Source organism: Betta splendens, chromosome 6, assembly GCF_900634795.4.
Source record: "Betta splendens chromosome 6, fBetSpl5.4, whole genome shotgun sequence".
Lineage (NCBI taxonomy): Eukaryota > Metazoa > Chordata > Actinopteri > Anabantiformes > Osphronemidae > Betta > Betta splendens.
This window is the reverse complement of record NC_040886.2, coordinates 15,063,441-15,082,363: the sequence shown is the minus strand read 5'-3', so window position 1 is coordinate 15,082,363 and position 18,923 is coordinate 15,063,441. Positions and strand designations below refer to the sequence as shown.

General features: G+C 50.4%; 1 protein-coding gene across 2 annotated transcripts; it reads left to right on the top strand.

Annotated features, from left to right (window-relative positions):
* Positions 1–373: 373 nt before the first annotated feature.
* Positions 374–18,919, top strand: prickle1a (prickle homolog 1a). Of its 2 annotated transcripts, none has more exons than XM_029153610.3 (8): positions 374–577; positions 12,654–12,857; positions 14,363–14,476; positions 15,345–15,482; positions 15,651–15,854; positions 16,178–16,364; positions 16,450–17,319; positions 17,431–18,919. In XM_029153610.3, the coding sequence occupies exons 2-8, from the start codon at positions 12,669–12,671 to the stop codon at positions 18,297–18,299; spliced, it is 2,571 nt and encodes an 856-aa protein (XP_029009443.1). In that variant the 5' UTR covers positions 374–577; positions 12,654–12,668; the 3' UTR covers positions 18,300–18,919. The 2 variants fall into 2 exon arrangements, with proteins under 2 accessions (XP_029009443.1, XP_029009444.1); XM_029153611.3 differs by lacking the exon at positions 374–577 and adding an exon at positions 8,561–8,833.
* Positions 18,920–18,923: the final 4 nt, after the last annotated feature.

The following is an 18,923-nucleotide window of genomic DNA, read 5'->3' as shown; positions in this document are numbered from 1 at the left end:
GGGACACAACAAAAAAGACCTTGTGAAAAAAAGATCACATTTCTTTACCTGGTGAAAAAAGGTGATGGTAAAGAGCCTTTCTTAGTTGTTTACAGAATATTTAGAGCCACTTTGGAATTTAAAGCCTCTAAACATTTTCCACTGGTTTATTTATAGAACCAGATCCAGGCAAACGTTCGTTTACAAAGACTGCCAGGTAGAATCACGTTAATAGCAGTCCAACGTTTAATTGGGCCACACACTTTCCCCTGAACGCCGCGTGGGTTCGGCCGCGGCGCTCCGGACCGGCCCGGCCCGGCCCGGCCCGGCCCGTCTCTCCAGGATTGGTGGGGGCTTCCTGCTCGAACCAATCGGCGCAGAGCAGCGCCGAGCGCAGCGCCGCGTGCGCCTCAGAGGCGACGGAGATGCGGTGACGGCGGGCGAAGTCAGACGAGCCGCGCAGCTCGAGGCTTTTCACTGCTCTGGGTTCAGCGTCGCATCTTCGCCTCACGCCAATGCGGCGCGGCGGGAGTCGCTTTGCTTTCATCGGGAATACCGCTTCTGGATACTCAATTCACCGCGACTCAACACTTTGGAGGTGAGTTCTTTTTAGTTGCCCTTGGAAACTTAGTGCTGTTTAAAAGATTTGAGGGAAATTTTACTTTACGCGGTGAAACTAAATCTGCTCTATTGATGTGATGCGGACAAAAAGTGTGACCTAGTTTTGTCATTAATTAAAATAAGAACCTGTGTCTTGAGCACAGTGGTAAAGTTTATGTCATCCATCAGTCGAACTGAAACCTTCACGCCTTAAACGCTTCTTGCGACGAATCTGGCTCCGTCGCTTTGCGCGTTTACGCAGCGACGTCTCCAAAGGGACACTTTTCACTTTCTGGAAGCTCGCCTCGCTCTCGCCCGGAGAACTCGGGCCGTGCGGACGCGTGGACCCCCGCGGGCCTCCAGATGCACGGACTCAGCTGTCGCCTGTCACGTCGGTGACAAGTGGTCCGCGCTCCCGGACGCCACCGCGGGTTCCGACGCTGTCAGAAGCGCACAGACTGCGGCTTATGATGAACGTAAATGCGTGTGAAGTAGAGGACGTGTTACGGATCTGACAGTCCGAACTGTGCTTCAGATTGACCCCATCAGCTTCCGAGGCTTCTTGAATTGCGCCTCTGCGTAATGTTGTGGTTGTGTGCGCTATTCTGACTCCATTAAGTCGCGAGCGTGCTTAAAAAGCAGTGACCGAGAAACAGACACTTTCCTACTTTTTTATAGACTTCTCGGAACCACACGTGCCATAAAGTGGTTCCGTTGGAGAACAATGACTCGCCCGAGCGTTGCAGGCATTTCCATCCTCAGCTTTCAGTGATAGAAAGTGTTAAACCTGCAAGACACATGAGAGCACTTCGTGTTATATTTAACCAAGGCCGTTTGACGCCGCGCCGTCAGCACCGCTCAGTAGACGTCACCATCAGCCATTACAATGACAGAGCCACTTGGACCGGACCGACCTGAAATCTGTCAGTGTGGCCGCAGCTGAGCCACGGGGCGCTCCTGATCCCAGGTCAGTTCAGACAAAGCACCCAGGGCGTGTCTCCGTCTGGTAAAAAGCACTGGATCAGTCTCACAGTTGTGTGAGAAGCGGCCGTGGACGGCAGCTTCTCCACCTGTGACTGCGACGCTTCCGAAGCGCGTCCACGGCCGTGCCCGTGTCAGCGTCGGCCACGGAGACGGAGACGGAGACGGAGAGGCCGAGCGCTCAGAGCCAGGGCGCTGGTGGCACCTAGTGGCCGGAGAAGAGGCTGACGACCGCACCGGAGACGCCGAAGCGCAGACGCAGCAAGTTCCGCGTGAAAAGCGCAACAAGAGCAGCTGTTTTATTCCCAGCGCGTCACAGACCCAGAATCAGATAACCCACAAAAGACGCAGGCGTGGACGGGAAGTTTATCATTTAATAAATGCGGATTATGGTTTATTTTGGTAGCAGAGCGTATTGGTACAAACTGGAGGATTTGGCTGCATTCTTCAGCTGAAGAGGAGGTTTTGTGTTCAAGCAGAAGGTGTGGAGGTGGAGACAAATCACAGACATGATCCAGCCTCAGACATAAATAGTGGTGCATGTTGTGGTGTTTGTGTGTGTGTGTGTGTGTGTGTGTGTTTGTCTGAGCTGAACAAAGACAAAGTGTGCGTGTGTGTGTGTGTGTGTGTGTGTGTGTGTGTGTGTGTGTGTGTGTGTGTGTGTGTGTGTGTGTGTGTGTGTGTGTGTGTGTGTGTGTGTGTGTGTGTGTGTGTGGCAGAATGCAGGTCCCAGTACCCGAGTGGACACGTCTCCCGGTGTTGATTTAAAAGCCCAGCACCAGTCAAGCGCACACAGAGGGCTGTTTGTGCGCAGCCAGAATGAATCACGCCTGCGTCCGTGTAAATCGCCTGCGAGCCAAACACTCTGGCAGCCTTTTATCCCCAGACGCGGTCCAGCTCACCACCGGGCACAGGGCCGCGTGTTGTGAAGGAGCTGTCAGGAGGCCGGTCCCGGCGCGGACGCAGAGCCGCAGACAAACTCCAGAGAGCGGAGCCCGCTCACTGTAAACTGTTAGTGGGAGGTTGGCAGGAGGCGGGTGAAATACGGCTTGTTTGAACGCCGGTGGTCCCTGAGCCTGTGGTCACTGGGCCCGGACCAGCGGACGGTGGCCCGGACGCTCGGATGTGCTCCCTGGAGCGTGGGTGCCGCTGTCTGCTAGCTCCCAAACAGCATCGGGCACGGGAGTGGGGGCCCGAAGCAGCGGCACACGCTGGATGCACGTGCCGAGCGCTGTTCAGAAGTGATTAAAGGTGATTTAGCGCTTCCAGGCACCGCTCCGTTCATTAGGAGCTGCAGGGGGACGTTGGAGGGAAACGGCTTTGGCTCCGGCTCGTCTCCGCTAACAGCACGGACCACCGCCGTGATGAAAGTCCTGCTCCACACGTGCCCCACTGTCGCCGCCGTGTGCAGGCGCGGCGCTTAATCGGCCGGTAATTATCCACATGTCTGCGATCTGGAAAGAGAATGCGTCAGCAGGTCGGAGCCGAGACGATCGCGGCGTCACATGACTGGAAGCGAAAGAGAACACGTGACCCCGAGACAGTCATTAAAACAAGCCCCGCTCGCTTCCCGCCGCACGACGGGGATTCGGTTAAAGCTTTCCGGACCCCCAGCTGGAAATATGCAAAACACCCCCTCCCCCCAGTTCCTGCTGCCGCCCTGCTGGCATCATCACAGAGTGTGGGTGACATGGAAAAGGTCACCAGCGTCGAGCATGGGGGGGGGGGTTTGAGAAAACCTCTCTCAGGACATTTACTCATTAATTGTTTTTTTAAGGCCTTTAATCAGATTTGGAAAATAAAGTTTGGCCCAATTACTAAATCAGCCGCAGTCATTATAATTAGTTTAAAAAAACTCCTGAAATTCATGATTAGAAAATGAACGGCAGCAAAAAGAAATACGTCAGTCCGTCGCTGGCTCGGGGGAAAATGCTGCTGTAAACTCGCCTATAATCTGAGTCAGCGCAGACTTTTAATGAGGCTCAGCTTTTCATACACATTTTAATTTGTGCTGGTAAACGTTCTACGGCGTCGCAGTGAAGTGACTGTTCTCCTGCTCACATTCTAACAACTGTCTCAGCAGGAGGCGCGCTTCGCCTTCGGTGCCACTTTAATCTATATTATTATGTTTCACAAAGAGGAAATCTATTATTACCTGTTGAAAGCACCCATGCATCACTGTGAATGTGGACATTGTCAGATAAGATGCACATGAGTCAATATTGACAAAGGCCGACTGAGGACGTGTCTTGTGGAGCCGCAGCCTGAGGCCCACAATGAGCTGACACAGGATCAGTTGGTTTGGCTCCCGGTGAGCGGCCGCTTCAAAGAGTCAGGCTTGTGTTCGCCGCGGCCCGCCAGATGTGCACATCTGCGCACATCTGCGCAGGCGTCACCTGTCCGCTGCCACGGACCGGCTCGCTCACGCTCGTCCTTCACGCAAATAGCGCGGTGCTGCTGACAGAAGGAGGCGCGCTCAAGGCGGAGCGGCTAAGAATAGGCCGCCCTGGGGAGCGGTATCGGAGCCGGGCGATAAGGCGACCAGTCCATTCCACGCAGGCCCTGCGCCAACGCACACACAGCGACACCCACAGCAGATCCAGGCCTCTGTGGAGGAAGCCACCTCCGGGCTTCACCTCCCTGCAGCCGCTGCTTTCACACCCTTCGAACCGTCTGCTAGTGATGCACAGCAAAGAAAATCTGCCCCGCAGACAATAGATCAGAAACGTCTGAACATCCACGTTGAAGCCACAACTGAGGCGACTCAATGTGGCGCGCAGATGAGCGGATAAAAGGTCGCCTCCTATGATGAGAGACCTCCAAATAGGACCGCACTGGAGATGCAGGTCGCCGGCACCGGAGCGGCCGACGGGAAGCGGCGCGTTTTAATCTGCTGGTTGAAGGAGTCACATGAGAGGGCGCCGGGGTCACAGGGCCTCGCAGGGACGGCGGCTGGGCCTCTCCCCGGCCGCTGCCGCTTTTACTGCCTCCCTAATGACTTAAGTTGCGTCCAATTAAGCGGAGCTGGGGAGACGCGTCCCGGCCCCTCGGCCCTGCGCCGCGGCGCTGGAGCATGGGTTTAATTAGACCAGGCTAAAAGCAGTGCAACGCAGTGTTTCTCCAGGAATGTTAATAATTAGTGGGATCCTGACTGCGCAGCTCGTAGCGTTTTAGTGTATTGTTGGATTCCACGGTTTGCCTTTTGAAGCCGCGCGCCTCAGGAAAAACGCTTCCACGTGTGGGAATTGCCTCCTTCTCCTTCCCTTTCAACTGCGTCCACCTCGGCTTCTTCTTCTTCTCCTCCTCCTCCTCCTCCTCGCGCCCGAGTGTCGGCTGTGTTGTCGCGGCGGCCTCATTCATGCGTCCGCTGCAGCCCCGGGGCTGGACGCACACAGGAAATGGCTCTGTTGCCGTACGCAACGGCTAATGTTTGAACTCGGAGCAAAAAGTCCACATGTGTGAGGCTGCAGCGGCGTGAGCGCAGGGAGGGAGGTCACGAACGGTGAACCTGGATGAGTTCTGGTTCAACAGGAGCGAGGCATGCGACGGCCAGAACTTGGAAATGATGGTGGAACCGCTCTCAGAGCTTTCGTTCACGCCCTCTGCTGACTTCGAGCTTTTGTCAGTGCGAGTGTGTAGCGTAATTCATCCTCAAACCGCTCTGTGTGTAGACGGCCACAGGCTTTTGTTGAATTATAGTGTCCTCAAATAAGAGGGCTTCCTCCCTTTAACAGCTCTGTCGCTCCACTTCCCATTGTCCCCAATGAGGTCCTGCTTTTACAACTAGGTGAGAGGGTGTCGGGTTGAGGGTGAAATACGACCCGGCCCGATTGTACACGGCTGCAATGTTTGGAAAAACAGTTAGACGGACGCGTATGTATGATAAAGTGAAGCAACAGCTGTTGTTTGTGCTACGTCATGAAAACTGGACATTCGTTGTATTACATCACCCACGATGCAAGAGAAATGAAACAAAGTAGAAATAAATGGGCAGGTCAGTGTTTCTTTCATTTCAATGAAATCAGGACCGTTCAAGCTGACATCATCTGTTTAACAAGTTGGGGTTTGTTTTATACAATAGCATTACACGCTGTAGTGTCATAATTAAACACAGCCGCCCCGTTGCTGTTAAACAGTCCAGAAGTTCAAAGTGTCGTCCGGGACGTTTCTCTGTTTTCCATTTAGCTTCAACGCGCGACCTTTAGTCAGGTCAAGTGTCAAGCGAGTCGATATTTCTCCTTAAGTTTTACAAATGTCTCATGTCAGAAACTAAGCTTAGATCTAAGCCTTGCCCTCAGCTGCCTCCAGTGTGTCGTGGAGGGACAGTAAAAGGGGTTATGTGAGGGTTATAGGGCTAACAAGCCCACAGTCTGACCTGGGTTTGTCAGCACCAATCTGGCTAAGTCAATATCAATGCGCTGCCTGCTCCACCGGTTGACCTTTTCCTCCTACTTTCGAGGCGTAAAAAGGATTGTTGTTACAGTAGAGTGATAGGCTTTTATTGGCCTGTATAACGGAGGCTTTTGTTGGGCCTGTGTCCTGCTAATACCCGTTGGAAAGTCATTGAAACCTTGAGAATGCCTGGTTTTTATAAGGTAGTCCCAACAATGACAGTAAGTTAGAGACTGACCTTCCCTTTGCCCCTTTTGAAGCCCGCTTTATGACGGGGCTGAAGTTATTGCTGCTTTTAGTTATTGCTAGTCCTCACAGCAGGGGAGGAGCGCGCGTGAAGTGACATAAAACAGCGTTCGGATCTGATTAGACGCTCCGCTTTACGGGCCGTTTCGCCTGGGACGTGTTCGGACCAGAGAAGAATGCAGCGTCAGCGCCGGGCGTGGGTTCTGACGGGATCTTCCCTGACCTCGTTGTCGGGACACGCTGGTCGTGGGCGACCTCGCCGCCAGCACTGGGTGTTTCTCCTGGTTTTTATAGCGGTGAGAAGGTGCGGACCAGGTGTGAGGTGCTGTTCAGGTCGTTGGAGCTATGACGGGGGATTGGCCGTAAAGGCCCCGGGGCCGTGGATTTATTGGGCCACTGGTGCTCTCTCAGGTCAAAGGTCAGGCATACGCAACTTGTCCGACTTTAGATTATTCAGCTATCTGAGGTGAACCTTGAACTGCGCTGCCGGCTAATTATAACTACAGTCGGTGAAGCGCTGTGACTTTCAGGAGAACTAAAAACAGTCACACATTAGCATTAGTTCACTGTCAAATGTCACTGCTTCTCACATTTGAACTTCAGAACCATTCATTAAAGCCTCAGACCGGTCACAGAGTTGAATCAGTGGACACTGTAGGTCTGTGTTGGACAAGCGCGTTACCTCGTGCTGGATCTGCAGGCACGTCGCTCCAACCTCTTCACAGCTCGGCTTTCCTTGAGAATCTCCCCGTCGTAGAACGCGACGCCCTCCCCTCTAAGACTTGCTAATGGAGCAGGGTGCTGAGCCTTTGGGTCGACACAAAGGCTCGAGGTCGGCTGTGAAAGGCTGCTTCTCCTCCCTGGCCTTGGCTGCAACAATGGCTTTGCCCATTCATCTTCACGTAGACGCTGTCAACAGGGAGAAGGAGCAAACAGGGTTTAATCAATTCATTCAGCAGTGTTTGTAGGTGTTTCGGATGAGACCTGACTGTCGGCACTGACAGGAACATCCACGCGCCCGGGCTGCGTTTGGAAAATGTAAATGGCAGTTAATGACATACACCACCCACACAGTGGGATCTTCACACATGCTGAAGTGCTGTGAATGGGATGGAAGAAGTGTAACTCTGTCACTGCCTGCTCTGCTGTCAGTCATGTGTTTGTGAGCTGGAATCAGAGGCTGATGTTCTGATGTAACAATGCATGTTAATCCGCTTTAATTACCAGTTTGTATGTAGAACAGTGTTCTACATATATATCAGGTTTCATGCTGTTACAGATGCATGTACATATATATACATACATGTGGTAAATATATACTGAATGTGCCGTTTCACAAATTCTTCCATGTGTTCAAGTTCACAGAATTGCATCCTGATGTCACCTCCTCAAAATTAAACAGCTGTAATTTTTATAAAGAAAGCGGCTCTCGCTGTTTAATAGATTTCCTGCATCCCAGTAAAACCTTCCTCTGCTTCGTTTCACAGTCTTAAAACGCGGTAACTTTCTGTAAACGCACACAGCAGAGAATAAACTTGTAGTTGCTCAAGTATATAATCAGACATTCCCATTTGAGCACAAGCAACACTGGGACAGTACAACACGGCCACGTCACTTTTGTTTTCTGAGGCAACAGCAAGACAATCGGGCCGTGGCCGTCCTGCAGGGGTGAAGGAGAGGCAGAGGTCAGCTGTGTCCTCCATTGGAAGCTTCACTGGACGGGCCCTCAGGTTTTATGGAGCACGTCCATAGTTTGTCCAGTACGTGACGTGACGTCAGTAACTGAAGCACAACACACATCCATATTCTCTTAATTCAAGCCAGAAAAGTAGAGTCCCATCAAAAAAAGCTGAGCTGTATATTTTGAACCTCACTCGGTCAGCGTTGAGCTGCTAACAACAGCTCGCTTTCTTTAGGACTATTGTCCTTCTTGTGTTGGAGCCTGATTTAGACTTGCTGACATCATGCTCACGTGGTGGGAAGGGTCGCGTGGAGCTGAGCCAGGAGGCTGCCGGATGTGCAGCAGTTTTTCATTGAGCGGGATAAATAAAGCATCTTTTGTTCACTCCAGCCATTAATCATTCTGTAATCACAAGTTGGCAAACGTTTTTTCTTGTGTCGCTTAGTGACATTCGCCACCTGCAGCGCATCTTTGAGCGCCTCTCGAGGAGCCGATGCCATAGTTGTTCTCCTTCTGAAACGTGTTTGAAGTGCAAGGGGAGGGTCAGCGGAGGACCGACGCCTCGCTCCTCCAGACCCCGGCCCTGACTGGCTCTGGGGTTAAGGGGCTGGGCTGAGGTTAAGAGGGCTGGGATGGGGGAAGGGGGAGGAGGAGGAGTGGGTGAGAGAGAGAGAGAGAGAGAGAGGGTGGGATGACCATCTGGTTGAGCTCCTCATGCATGCGCACACACCCCTCTCCAACACTCTCTCCCACTCACTCGGGCTCACGGTTTTACAGTCTCAGCTTTGATATGGGCTGTGACTGCGCCGACAGCTCGCCGCTTCTGTACTGGAATTAGAGCTCGGAGGATCCTGCAGAGACATGAAGGCCAGAGGCTGCTGAAGAATCTAGGACAGGACATAGCGGCGATAAGAACCTTGTTCCTCCACCTTGGGACGGCCGGGCTCCACTGAGGTAAGACTGGCAGGATGAAAGTGTGCGGAGAGTGCGTGACTTTCCATCTACTGGCTGAATGCGAACGCTTTCGGGGTCCCGGCTGTGGATTCTCACGTCTCCTGTTCCGCTGGAACGGCAGCGTGTTTGATGTCTGCTGTGTGACGGCAACATCTGTGCGTGAGGTCTCTATTCACCGCGGCCGGCGATCGCAGGTGGTCTCGCCAGCGCTGGGCTCTGTGGGGACGGCCCTCACGTCCATTTGGCCTCTGAAAACAGGGCCCCGGCCGTGACAGAGGCCTCCACAAGCTGAGCAAACGCCAGCCACGGGGCTTCAGGCGTCTCTGTGGTGAAGCGGGATGTTTTCAAATGGGTTGCATTCAAATCTTATGCAGAACGACGCTAGGAAGCTGTTGCTTTTATGATGCTCACTTCACTAAGAGTTTATTGCATCGGTTGATCACACCCTGTGAGAATCTTTCCTGCAGTTGTAGTTACAGCTTTTCTTCATTAGGGATCCAACATAGTAAGTGCTGTAAAATTCTGTAACTTGCTGCTGAGTTCAGTCTGAAGCGAGCAGGGAATCTGAACAGAACATCTTGTTTTCCTCTTGAACTCGCATCTATGCTGCAATGCTGCGTTCACGGGGGCCAAGCTAAACATGTCGGGCCAGTCCAGACCGACAGAGAGCAGCGTGTTGAGTTGTGTGCACGTCCATCATCCGCCTCCTGAAGGAGTATAGACAGTAATTCAGAGCTCAAACTGCTTATTTTTCCTACGCACCCTTTCGAGGGCTGTTGATCCACAGCTCCAGTGTCTGGATTCGGGTGACTTTGGTCAAAATGTTGAATACTTTTTAAATGGTCGCTGGCAGCTGCCTTAGCTGGTCAGTCTCAACATGCGGTGCAGTTTTAAGTTCGTGCTTGACTCTTTTGAGCAGAGCCAATAAAGAGGCGTGAGTGTTTTGTCTGCAATAAATCAAGCTTGCACCCCCTCGTGCATTGAGCTGCTGTCATAATGACCCCCGTGTCGTTGGGAACTTTTTTTTTTTTTACAACACAACGTCTCTTCACAGATTCTAAAAGACAAGTGGGACGTTTTCTTCGCTTCAAAGAACCGGCGTGTTTGAGCATCTCTCTAACTTCTCCCCCTTTTGTGAGACAAGACATTAATATTTTCATACATGTGGGTCCCAGTCTGGTGGCACCCACCACCACCACCCTCTGGCCTCTGTGGGCAGATCAGTCAGAAACGCAGGCCTGGAGCTCACCCATGTTAACAAGCACCTCTACAAAAGACTGAGTAGCTGTTAAACATTCTGGACTGCAGGGGTCTGGCAAGTGTGGGAGGAGGGCAGGGCAGAGGGGGCTGGGGGTTCAGGAACACTAACCATAGATCCCTTGTTAGGAAAAACGTTAAAGGCATAATAGTGAGTCAGTGAGCGGGCTCGTCAGCGTAAGCTTAGTTAGCTTAGTTGGCACAGCGCTTCCGTGGTTCACACAGGTTCAGGAGGCGTTCTGGGTAGAATCAGAGGAAATTAACTGCATGACTTCTAAGGGGGAAATTTGCATGCAAACAGATGTGGTCGTGTTAGGGACGCTGAGGCATATACATCCTGCATCGGGCTCCTCTGGCCTGGCCAACGTTCAAGCCTGACATTCCTGTGAGTCAGGTCTGCCTGTGTGAGACATCCCTTCAAAAACTTGGCCGGCACGTGAAAGCAAACATCTTTGGAGCAAATGTGAGGATGTAAAGGCTGAGTCTCCGGGCTCCTGACCCAACCTGCCTATAGTTAGCGATCTCCCCCGTGAAACCCAAGCTACGCTCAAACAAGGCCACATTTTTGCAGGTTATTTTGGTCTCATTTGCAATTCAATTGATGCAAACAGAACAAGAGTGTGTCTTATATCCTGCCGCGCTCTCGCGTCTGAGGACAGGTTATCTGGGTTTAAGGGCTTTAACTGTCACATACGTATGTGGGGAGAACACATCACATCTGTGAGATAAACAGAGTCGTGATGGAACAAGCCTTTGGTGAATTGTTTCACAAAGGCACCATTGTTCCGGACATTAAAGGTGCAATAATGGGACATGCCATTAGCAAATGTGCTTGGCTTGAAGCTTCAGTACAATGCAGTCACAAATTCACCCCAGGAAAGTCCACTATCAATCATTCAGAGTTCCTAATTGGCCTGGCTAGAGATGGACGTGTGTTTAATGCAGGGTGAAGACATGGAGGCTGACCTGTACTTGTGGAGGGTGACTAACAGCCTCCTGGGCTATGAGCATGCGGCTTATGGGCACTTAAGCAGCCAGAGAGTCTGCTTTGCTGCTATCAGAGAAAGAGTTGTCACTGAACAAGAACCAGTGTGGAGCACGCATTTGTACAATCTCAGCCCGTCTGCAAGGCTGCAGGCCGGCGTCCATGTTGGCTCAGGCGTGAGCTCCATTCTCGCAGGCCCAGGCAGGCACGTATTTCACTCTAGTAGAGAGCGCAGATTCTCAGGCCCCTTTGCTGTCGTGCCTGTGTTCAAAGGCTGTGTTCAAGTGTGTCTGGTTTTCTCAGCTGTTTATCCGCGGCCCCCGGTGCCCCTGCCAGCCATGGGGGGTGCAGACTCAGGGTGGGGGGGCTGGTGTAAGGGCCAGCCTGCTGAACGCTGGCCGGGCTCCCATTTGATCTCAGCTAGAGACCCCCGGCCGGTGAGCAATGACCACAACTGGACACACATTCATTATCTCCGTCCTGCTTGGTCCCTACTGCAGCTCCGGAATGAAACATAGGAGTAACTTGGCTGGTGACTAAACATTATTCATGATCAAACAGCGGAGTCATAACCATTTTCTAACTTACAGGGCTACAGTAAATGAGTTATGTATAACATTTGTGGCTAAGGCTTCCACACGCTGTGCCAGTCTTTGATCTCCTGGCAGAGTCCAACTGAAGAACACTCAAGCCCATTCGTCCATGTCTCCTCCTCATCCCGCTACATCACCTGTCTGGCATTGTTTTCTTCATCTAAAAGATGAAAGGCCGATCAACACTGCAGCAGGTTGGAAAACAAACAGTCCAAGGGAAGAAGGGGAGATGAATAGAGACGTTACCCACATGGTGGCCCTGTCTTAAGACCAGGTCTTTGTTTATACAGACCTCAGGCTCAACTGATCAAACCAGGATCAGGTCCCATGTGGTCAGAGTGTGAGGCAGCACATCAGGCTCAGATGATGACTCATTCAGTCCTAAGCTCTGCAGATAAGGTGAAATCTGTTCTTCTCTTGTGTTGATGGAAAACTGAATTACAGTACGGGAAAGGAATGCAGGTCTGTGCTTCACTGTCCAAGACCAACGCGTCCAAGCGTATCATCCATACAACTCCAATCTCACTGTGTGTTTGTGAATTGCTAACTGCTCGTTTGTGTCCCTGCAATAAGAGCGGACGTCACCTCACAAATCTTTGGGAATTTCCTAATGGTCGCTACATCCAGAAGCCACACGAGGAGGGCACATGTTTTACTGCAACCACAGTAGTAGCGAAAGGGCGCAGTTCTTTAGTGCCTTCATGATGGAGACTCATCACCAGAAGAAAAGCTTTCTCAAATACCATAATGGGGTTTTGAGGGAGACTATGGGCCTCATTAAAGACCCAGTCATGATGTGATTCAGCTGGTGGTTAGCATTAAGTGGAACAACACTGACATGAGAGAACCGGATTAGACGGAGTGAGGATAGCATGATGTGGGGATCGGATAAGTGATGGCTTGTTAACCAACCTTTTATTATTGTCTTTGTCTACTTCCTGGTCTCAACCTCCTCCCTCTCTTCCGCTTCTTGTTGCTTTTCTAGTACAAGCAGCGTTTGATGAGCCTGGCGGGTGCAGCATCGTCAGCGGCCGCCGTCCAGGGTGCGGCGCGCCACCGAGACCTGATGATGGAGCAGAAAGTCAGCAAGCTGACCTCCGGCTTCCAGCGCAGCTCCACCTCGGACGACGACTCGGGCTGTGCACTGGAGGAGTACGCCTGGGTCCCACCTGGCGTTAGGCCTGAGCAGGTGAGTACTGCCTCAACTGGATGTGCTCTGTCATAAAGGTGATCCAGTCTTAGCTTAAACAAGCCTGACTAGCTGGGACATGGGCTTTTTAACTATAAGAGCGACTGTCGTCTTTGGTTCATTGACTCACCACTATGAAAATAGTTTATCCTCTTGACAGAGAATAAAAACAGCTCTGACCTAATTCTAACTCCCTTCGAGCGCGTTTGCTTGGCCCAGATGGATGCTAATCAGCACATTACCCAATAACATACAGTATCAAATACAGCGTCTGGTTAATAGAACCCATGAGACTCACGGCATACTTCAATACATTTGTGCCTGGTCCTATTGTTGTCAGGCTCCACCAGGCAGCCATTTACCGCCAGGATGTGGGTCCAGGACTTTACAAACTGTGGCATAGAGTCTTGTAGTGATTATCAGAGTTTGGAGCAGGCCTCGGTGGGACGGGCCTGCTGCTTCTGGCAGGATCAGGAATCAAGGGGCCACTTTTTAACAAGCTTTCTCCACAAACAGGCAGCTGTAGCTGTATCCGCTGGGCAGCCAGCGTTGTCTGGCACCTATCCATTTGACTTCCCACGTCTCCCCTTACTCCTCTGTTTTCTTGCTGTGGCTCTCTTCCCCTCTCACTCCACTCCTTGTCTCAAACAATACACACAGAAGTATAAGGGGCGATAATATAAGGGGCCAGAGGAGATGGCTTTATAACAACAGTGACCCTTAAACCTCAAACATGCAGGGCCTTTTGTTTAAGAAATGCAACTGTAATGCCTTTACTGCAGCTATTGCCCTGAATAGGCCATGCATTATGGGTCATCATTACAGTGTAGACACACATAGGGCTGACCCTAAGGAGCTGGATGAGGGGTAATAGCAGGACCAAAACGTGCATAATTTATGGTGGGTGGCAAACGTTGGGTTGATTGTCAGGGTAAATTGTTGACCCCCCCCTCCCCTCCCCACCAGACAGTCAAAGCTGCAGGAAGTCCCCCAAAAAACACAGGACAAGCACATCCCATCTCTTTATCTGGCTGGCTGTAATGGCCCCCTTCCTCATAAACTTTAGTTTTCAGTGGTCAGGCCCAAGGGTCAAAATGCCACCGCAACAGGCTGCTTTGTCCTTGAAAAGCATATGACTGGGAGAATACAACCTTTTAATTGATCTGACCTCTTGACCTGTGCTGGCTTGGTTAGTATAGATTTATGGAGAAAATGATTCCTCCAGCGCCATCATCAAAGAGCATCGCTGCTCGGTGTCTGCTTGAAATAAGCCTAAACCAAAGCTTGGATCCCACAAAGTCAGGCTTCAATACCTGAGATGTCCCAGAATGTGGCCGATAGCCAACTAATGTGTTGTTTCTAGTTCCTTGAGAAGGAATTTGATAAATATGGGTTGTTCTATCCAAGATCATAACAATGACATAAGTAGGTTTTTAGCCTTCATTCTTCATAACTTTCCTTCTCAATGTGCCAGATCCCATTACTCATTGCCATGACATCCCCAGGTCCAGTTATACTTCTCCTGTCTGCCGGAGGATAAGATCCCCTACGTCAACAGTCCGGGAGAGAAGGTCAGAATCAAGCAGCTCCTCTACCAACTGCCGCCGCATGACAATGAGGTGAGAGGATCGTGCGCGAATTTGCTTAAATCTGGGTATTTTATTCCAGCGCAGGATTTTGGATTTATGCCACAGCTGCAGAAGGGGTTTCGTCTTCATTATCTCATAGTAGCTCTATGTGTTGCTGCTGCTGAGCCTCGTGTTAACAGCCGTAGCATCTCAGTGCCATGTGAGCCCTTGGCATTCACGTTGACATCGCACTGGGGTATTTTTGTTTGGGCCTGTAGACATGTAGTGTGGGCACAATGTGACTTTTGACTTGATGATTTTATAATGTTTGCTGGGAGCCCCCACCAGCAGGATTCCTGTCATAGCAACGGTTTTTACAAGGGCCGCTCGGCAGGAGAGTGGGATGCTGTTTGAAAGGGGCTTTATGTGATGCCACCACCACAGTGGCACCGCAGCTCGACTTGGCCGTCTCTCGTCCTTTGTTGCCCGTCCTCTTGATTTCACTCTAAACACAGGCCTTGTTTGTGTAAACGTCTGCTTTCCCTCTTGTTAAGGCTTTGGAAAACATCAAAAAGGCCGTTGTAAAAATGAGGTTCTCAATCAGGGCCTATGGGAGGAGAGACATAGGGGGTGTAGGAAGGGCAGACTGGGGTCAAGAGCCGCCTTTGTTCAGCAGGCTGTGGTATGCGCTCTGTCCCCTCAGCCTTACCTAGGTTTATAACCGTCATTAGTAAACAGGAGCCCTGCAACTGGATCTTTCAGGGGATTTATTGAGAAGGTGATGTATGTGTCTTGAGCAAACCTCATTACTCTGAGTCCACTTAGCAGGGTTGGGACTCGAGTTTGGACTATTGTTTGATGCAAAACTGTGCGATTGCATTTGTCCTTGAAAACCATAATTTATCACTTCTCTCACCAGGTGCGTTATTGCCAGTCCCTCAGCGAGGAGGAGAAGAAGGAGCTACACATGTTCAGCGTTCAGAGGAAGAAGGAATCGCTGGGGAGGGGCACAATCAAACTGCTGCCCCGCAACCCCCTTAACAATGTTTGTGAGCACGTAAGTTCTCTGTCTTGTGTATTAGTGTGAGGGCATCTTATCGTGTTTAGCACAAAACACTGGCAAACACGTACAATCCTATCACAGAACCATTTAGAACTACTGTGCTATATTGGATTATTTCAAAATGTTCTAATAACTGATGTAATGTGTGTGTGTACATTGCAGTGTGGTGAAAACATCAGCGGTGGAGAAATGGCAGTGTTTGCCTCGAGGGCAGGCCCCAGGCTGTGCTGGCACCCCGCATGCTTTGCCTGCTCCACATGTAATGAACTGCTGGTGGACTTGATCTACTTTTACCATGATGGAAAGATCCACTGTGGAAGGCACCATGCTGAGCTACTCAAACCTCGCTGCTCAGCCTGTGATGAGGTAAAACCACACATCTGAACTACTGCAAGAAAACATCCACATCCTGAGACTTAGGGCCTTTTAAAATTCCTTCATTGTAGAAATAACATTTATTTTAGATCTCTTCTGTGACATCAGTCACAGAGGAGGGTGGGGGGTTGATGGCCAATGATGGAAGGAATCTCCTGCAGGGGCTCAGAACACTTGACATTGGTCCGTGTAGTGTGTGGGAGGGATTGTCCAGGTTTGGGCAGAGAATCTGTCACTAAGCCACGTAGAGCGTTCAGTTCCAAACGCAGTGTTCACTTTCCTTGATCTCATCCAACGTTCACCTTCGTCTACAGATTATCTTTGCAGATGAGTGCACGGAGGCAGAAGGCCGCCATTGGCACATGAAGCACTTTGCCTGTTTTGAATGTGAGACCATTCTGGGAGGCCAGCGCTATATCATGAAGGACGGCAGACCATACTGTTGTGGCTGCTTTGAGTCTCTCTATGCAGAGTACTGCGAGGCCTGTGGAGAGCACATTGGTAAATGTATTACTTGTTATAGTAAACATGGTTATTTCTAGACTTTACAGCATTGCTGAACATCTCAACATCTCCGCCTCTTCAGGGGTTGATCACGCTCAGATGACATATGATGGGCTCCACTGGCATGCCACCGACAGCTGCTTCAGCTGTGCCCAGTGCAAGCGCCCCCTGCTGGGCTGCCCCTTCCTGCCCCACCACGGTCGTATCTACTGTTCCAAGGCCTGCAGCCTTGGGGAAGACGTGCATGCCTCTGACTCCTCAGACTCTGCCTTCCAGTCGGCCCGTTCACGAGAGTCCCGCCGCAGCGTGCGCATGGGCAAGAGCAGTCGCTCAGCCGACCAGTGTAGACAATCGCTCCTCTTCTCACCCTCCGTGAACTATAAGTTCCCCGGCTTCAGCGGAAACACGGAGGACACTCTGACCAACAAGCTGGCTCACATGAACTTATCAGATGAGCATTTCTGGCGAGGTCGAGGCGAGGAAACCGAGGCACCAGAGAACCAGGAGGAGGAGTGGGCTGAGCATGAAGATTACATGACTCAGCTGCTATTAAAGTTTGGAGAGCATGGTGTCTTCCAGCAAGCCAGCGACTCCAGACCAACAGATTTCTGGATCGCAGAACAGGATGTCAAGTTGAAGCAGGAGTCTTCTAAGGCTGTTAGTGGTAGTGGGGAAGTAAGGGGGAGTCTTGTCAGTAAAAAATACCAGGCTGACATGTACTGGACTCAGTCACAGGACGGTCTAGGGGACTCTGCCTATGGTAGCCACCCAGGACCAGCAAGTAGTAGAAAGATCCAGGAGCTGGAGCTGGATCATGGGGCTGGAGGAGGCTTCCAGGGAGAGGAGCCTCAGTGGTATAATGACTCTTTGGAGTGTATCACAGATGAGTTCAAGAAAACAGAACAGAATGTCAGAGACTCCATGGACTCACTGGCTCTGTCCAATATTACTGGTGAGTCAACATAACATGATACTTCATACCATATCGAATTGGTTAATTTATGCCTGTCTAGAGATTAGTGGTTTAAAATCTCACATTTGTTTCTCACATTTACTCTTCCAGGTGCCTCAGTAGATGGTGATAGCAAAGACAGACCCTTGATATATTCCCTGCAAGGTTTCCATGACCTGGAGACAGAAGACTGTGAGAAAACCAGTAATATGGGAACACTCAACTCCTCTCTGCTACACAGAAGTACAAACTCTCTGAAGAGTCTCGTATCTGAGCAGGAGGAAGAGGTAGAAGTGAATGTTCCAGTAGTGGAGCAGGTGGCTCTGCAGGAGGATGGGCCCAAAGCTCACGTCCCCGTCCTCAGAAGGACGCGGTCACAGTCCAGGCCTCAGCAAGTCAAATTCTCTGATGACGTGGTGGACAACGGCCATTATGGCAACCTGCCAGTGCGCCAGGCCCCTATGAGCGAAAGGACTCGTCGGAGAGTGTACCACTTTGAGGAAAAGGGTCAAGAACTGCACTCTGGTCACCGCCATCATCATCACAGGAGGCGTCGCAGTCGTATCTCACGCTCTGATAATGCTCTCAACCTTTTACCTAAGGAGAGGGCAAAAATGTCCTATAGAATGGACCAAAGAGGAAATGACCGCAACCCCAACGGGCACCAAGCCTTTCATGGACAACGCAGTCCCGCAGCTATGTCTGAGTATGGGCTACAGGGTGCAGCCATGGGGAGGTTCTTGGGGATATATGGGGATGAAGATGATGACTGGTGCTCTACATGCTCTTCTTCCTCCTCTGATTCTGAGGAAGAGGGCTTTTTCTTGGGTCAGCCCATTCCCCAGCCCAGGACCCACAGACACTTCTACACTGATGATCTGCCCAGCCCTGCAGCAGGCATGTCTTCTCCTCCTTATGGTCAAAGGACTAAGTCTAAAAAGAAGAAAGGGCACAAGGGGAAAAACTGTATAATTTCCTAGACCTAGACTTTCATTAACTGCTTATCTTTGGCTTTGGGTTATGCTTTATCACTGACTTCTGCCTTTTGTTCACCATTTAAAATGCAACACCAACTGCTTGCTATTGAATCCTTTACAGAACTCAATTTACTGAGGTATTTGTGTAAGACACAAGTCCATATTCCAATTAGTTGTAGATGCTGCACAGCAAACTACCATTTGGTAATAATGGTAGTTTCAAAAAAAAGTTTTTGAGTGATGCATATTTATAAAACACCACCTAAACTGTGCTTATTTAACGTTGCAGATATTAATGTATATATTGTAGAATTAAAAACAAAATGGCTATTTTTATACCCTTGAGTTGCTGATATACCGTGTACCACAACATTTAACTATTGGCATTTGGTACCAAACCATTTCTCTATTAGAGGTGAAATTTGTTGTGACCCAAGCTCTTCAACTGTGTTTCCTTTTTGGCTTGTGCACCTCACACACTAATTTTAAAAAACACATTGTGTATTACGATGTATTTATAGATTACTAAACTGTAAGCAAATCATTGTAACCTGTATAAATGTACAAACTGGTATATAAAGGTCGAAATAGATTACAAATGTAATAAAAATATCTATATATCATGAT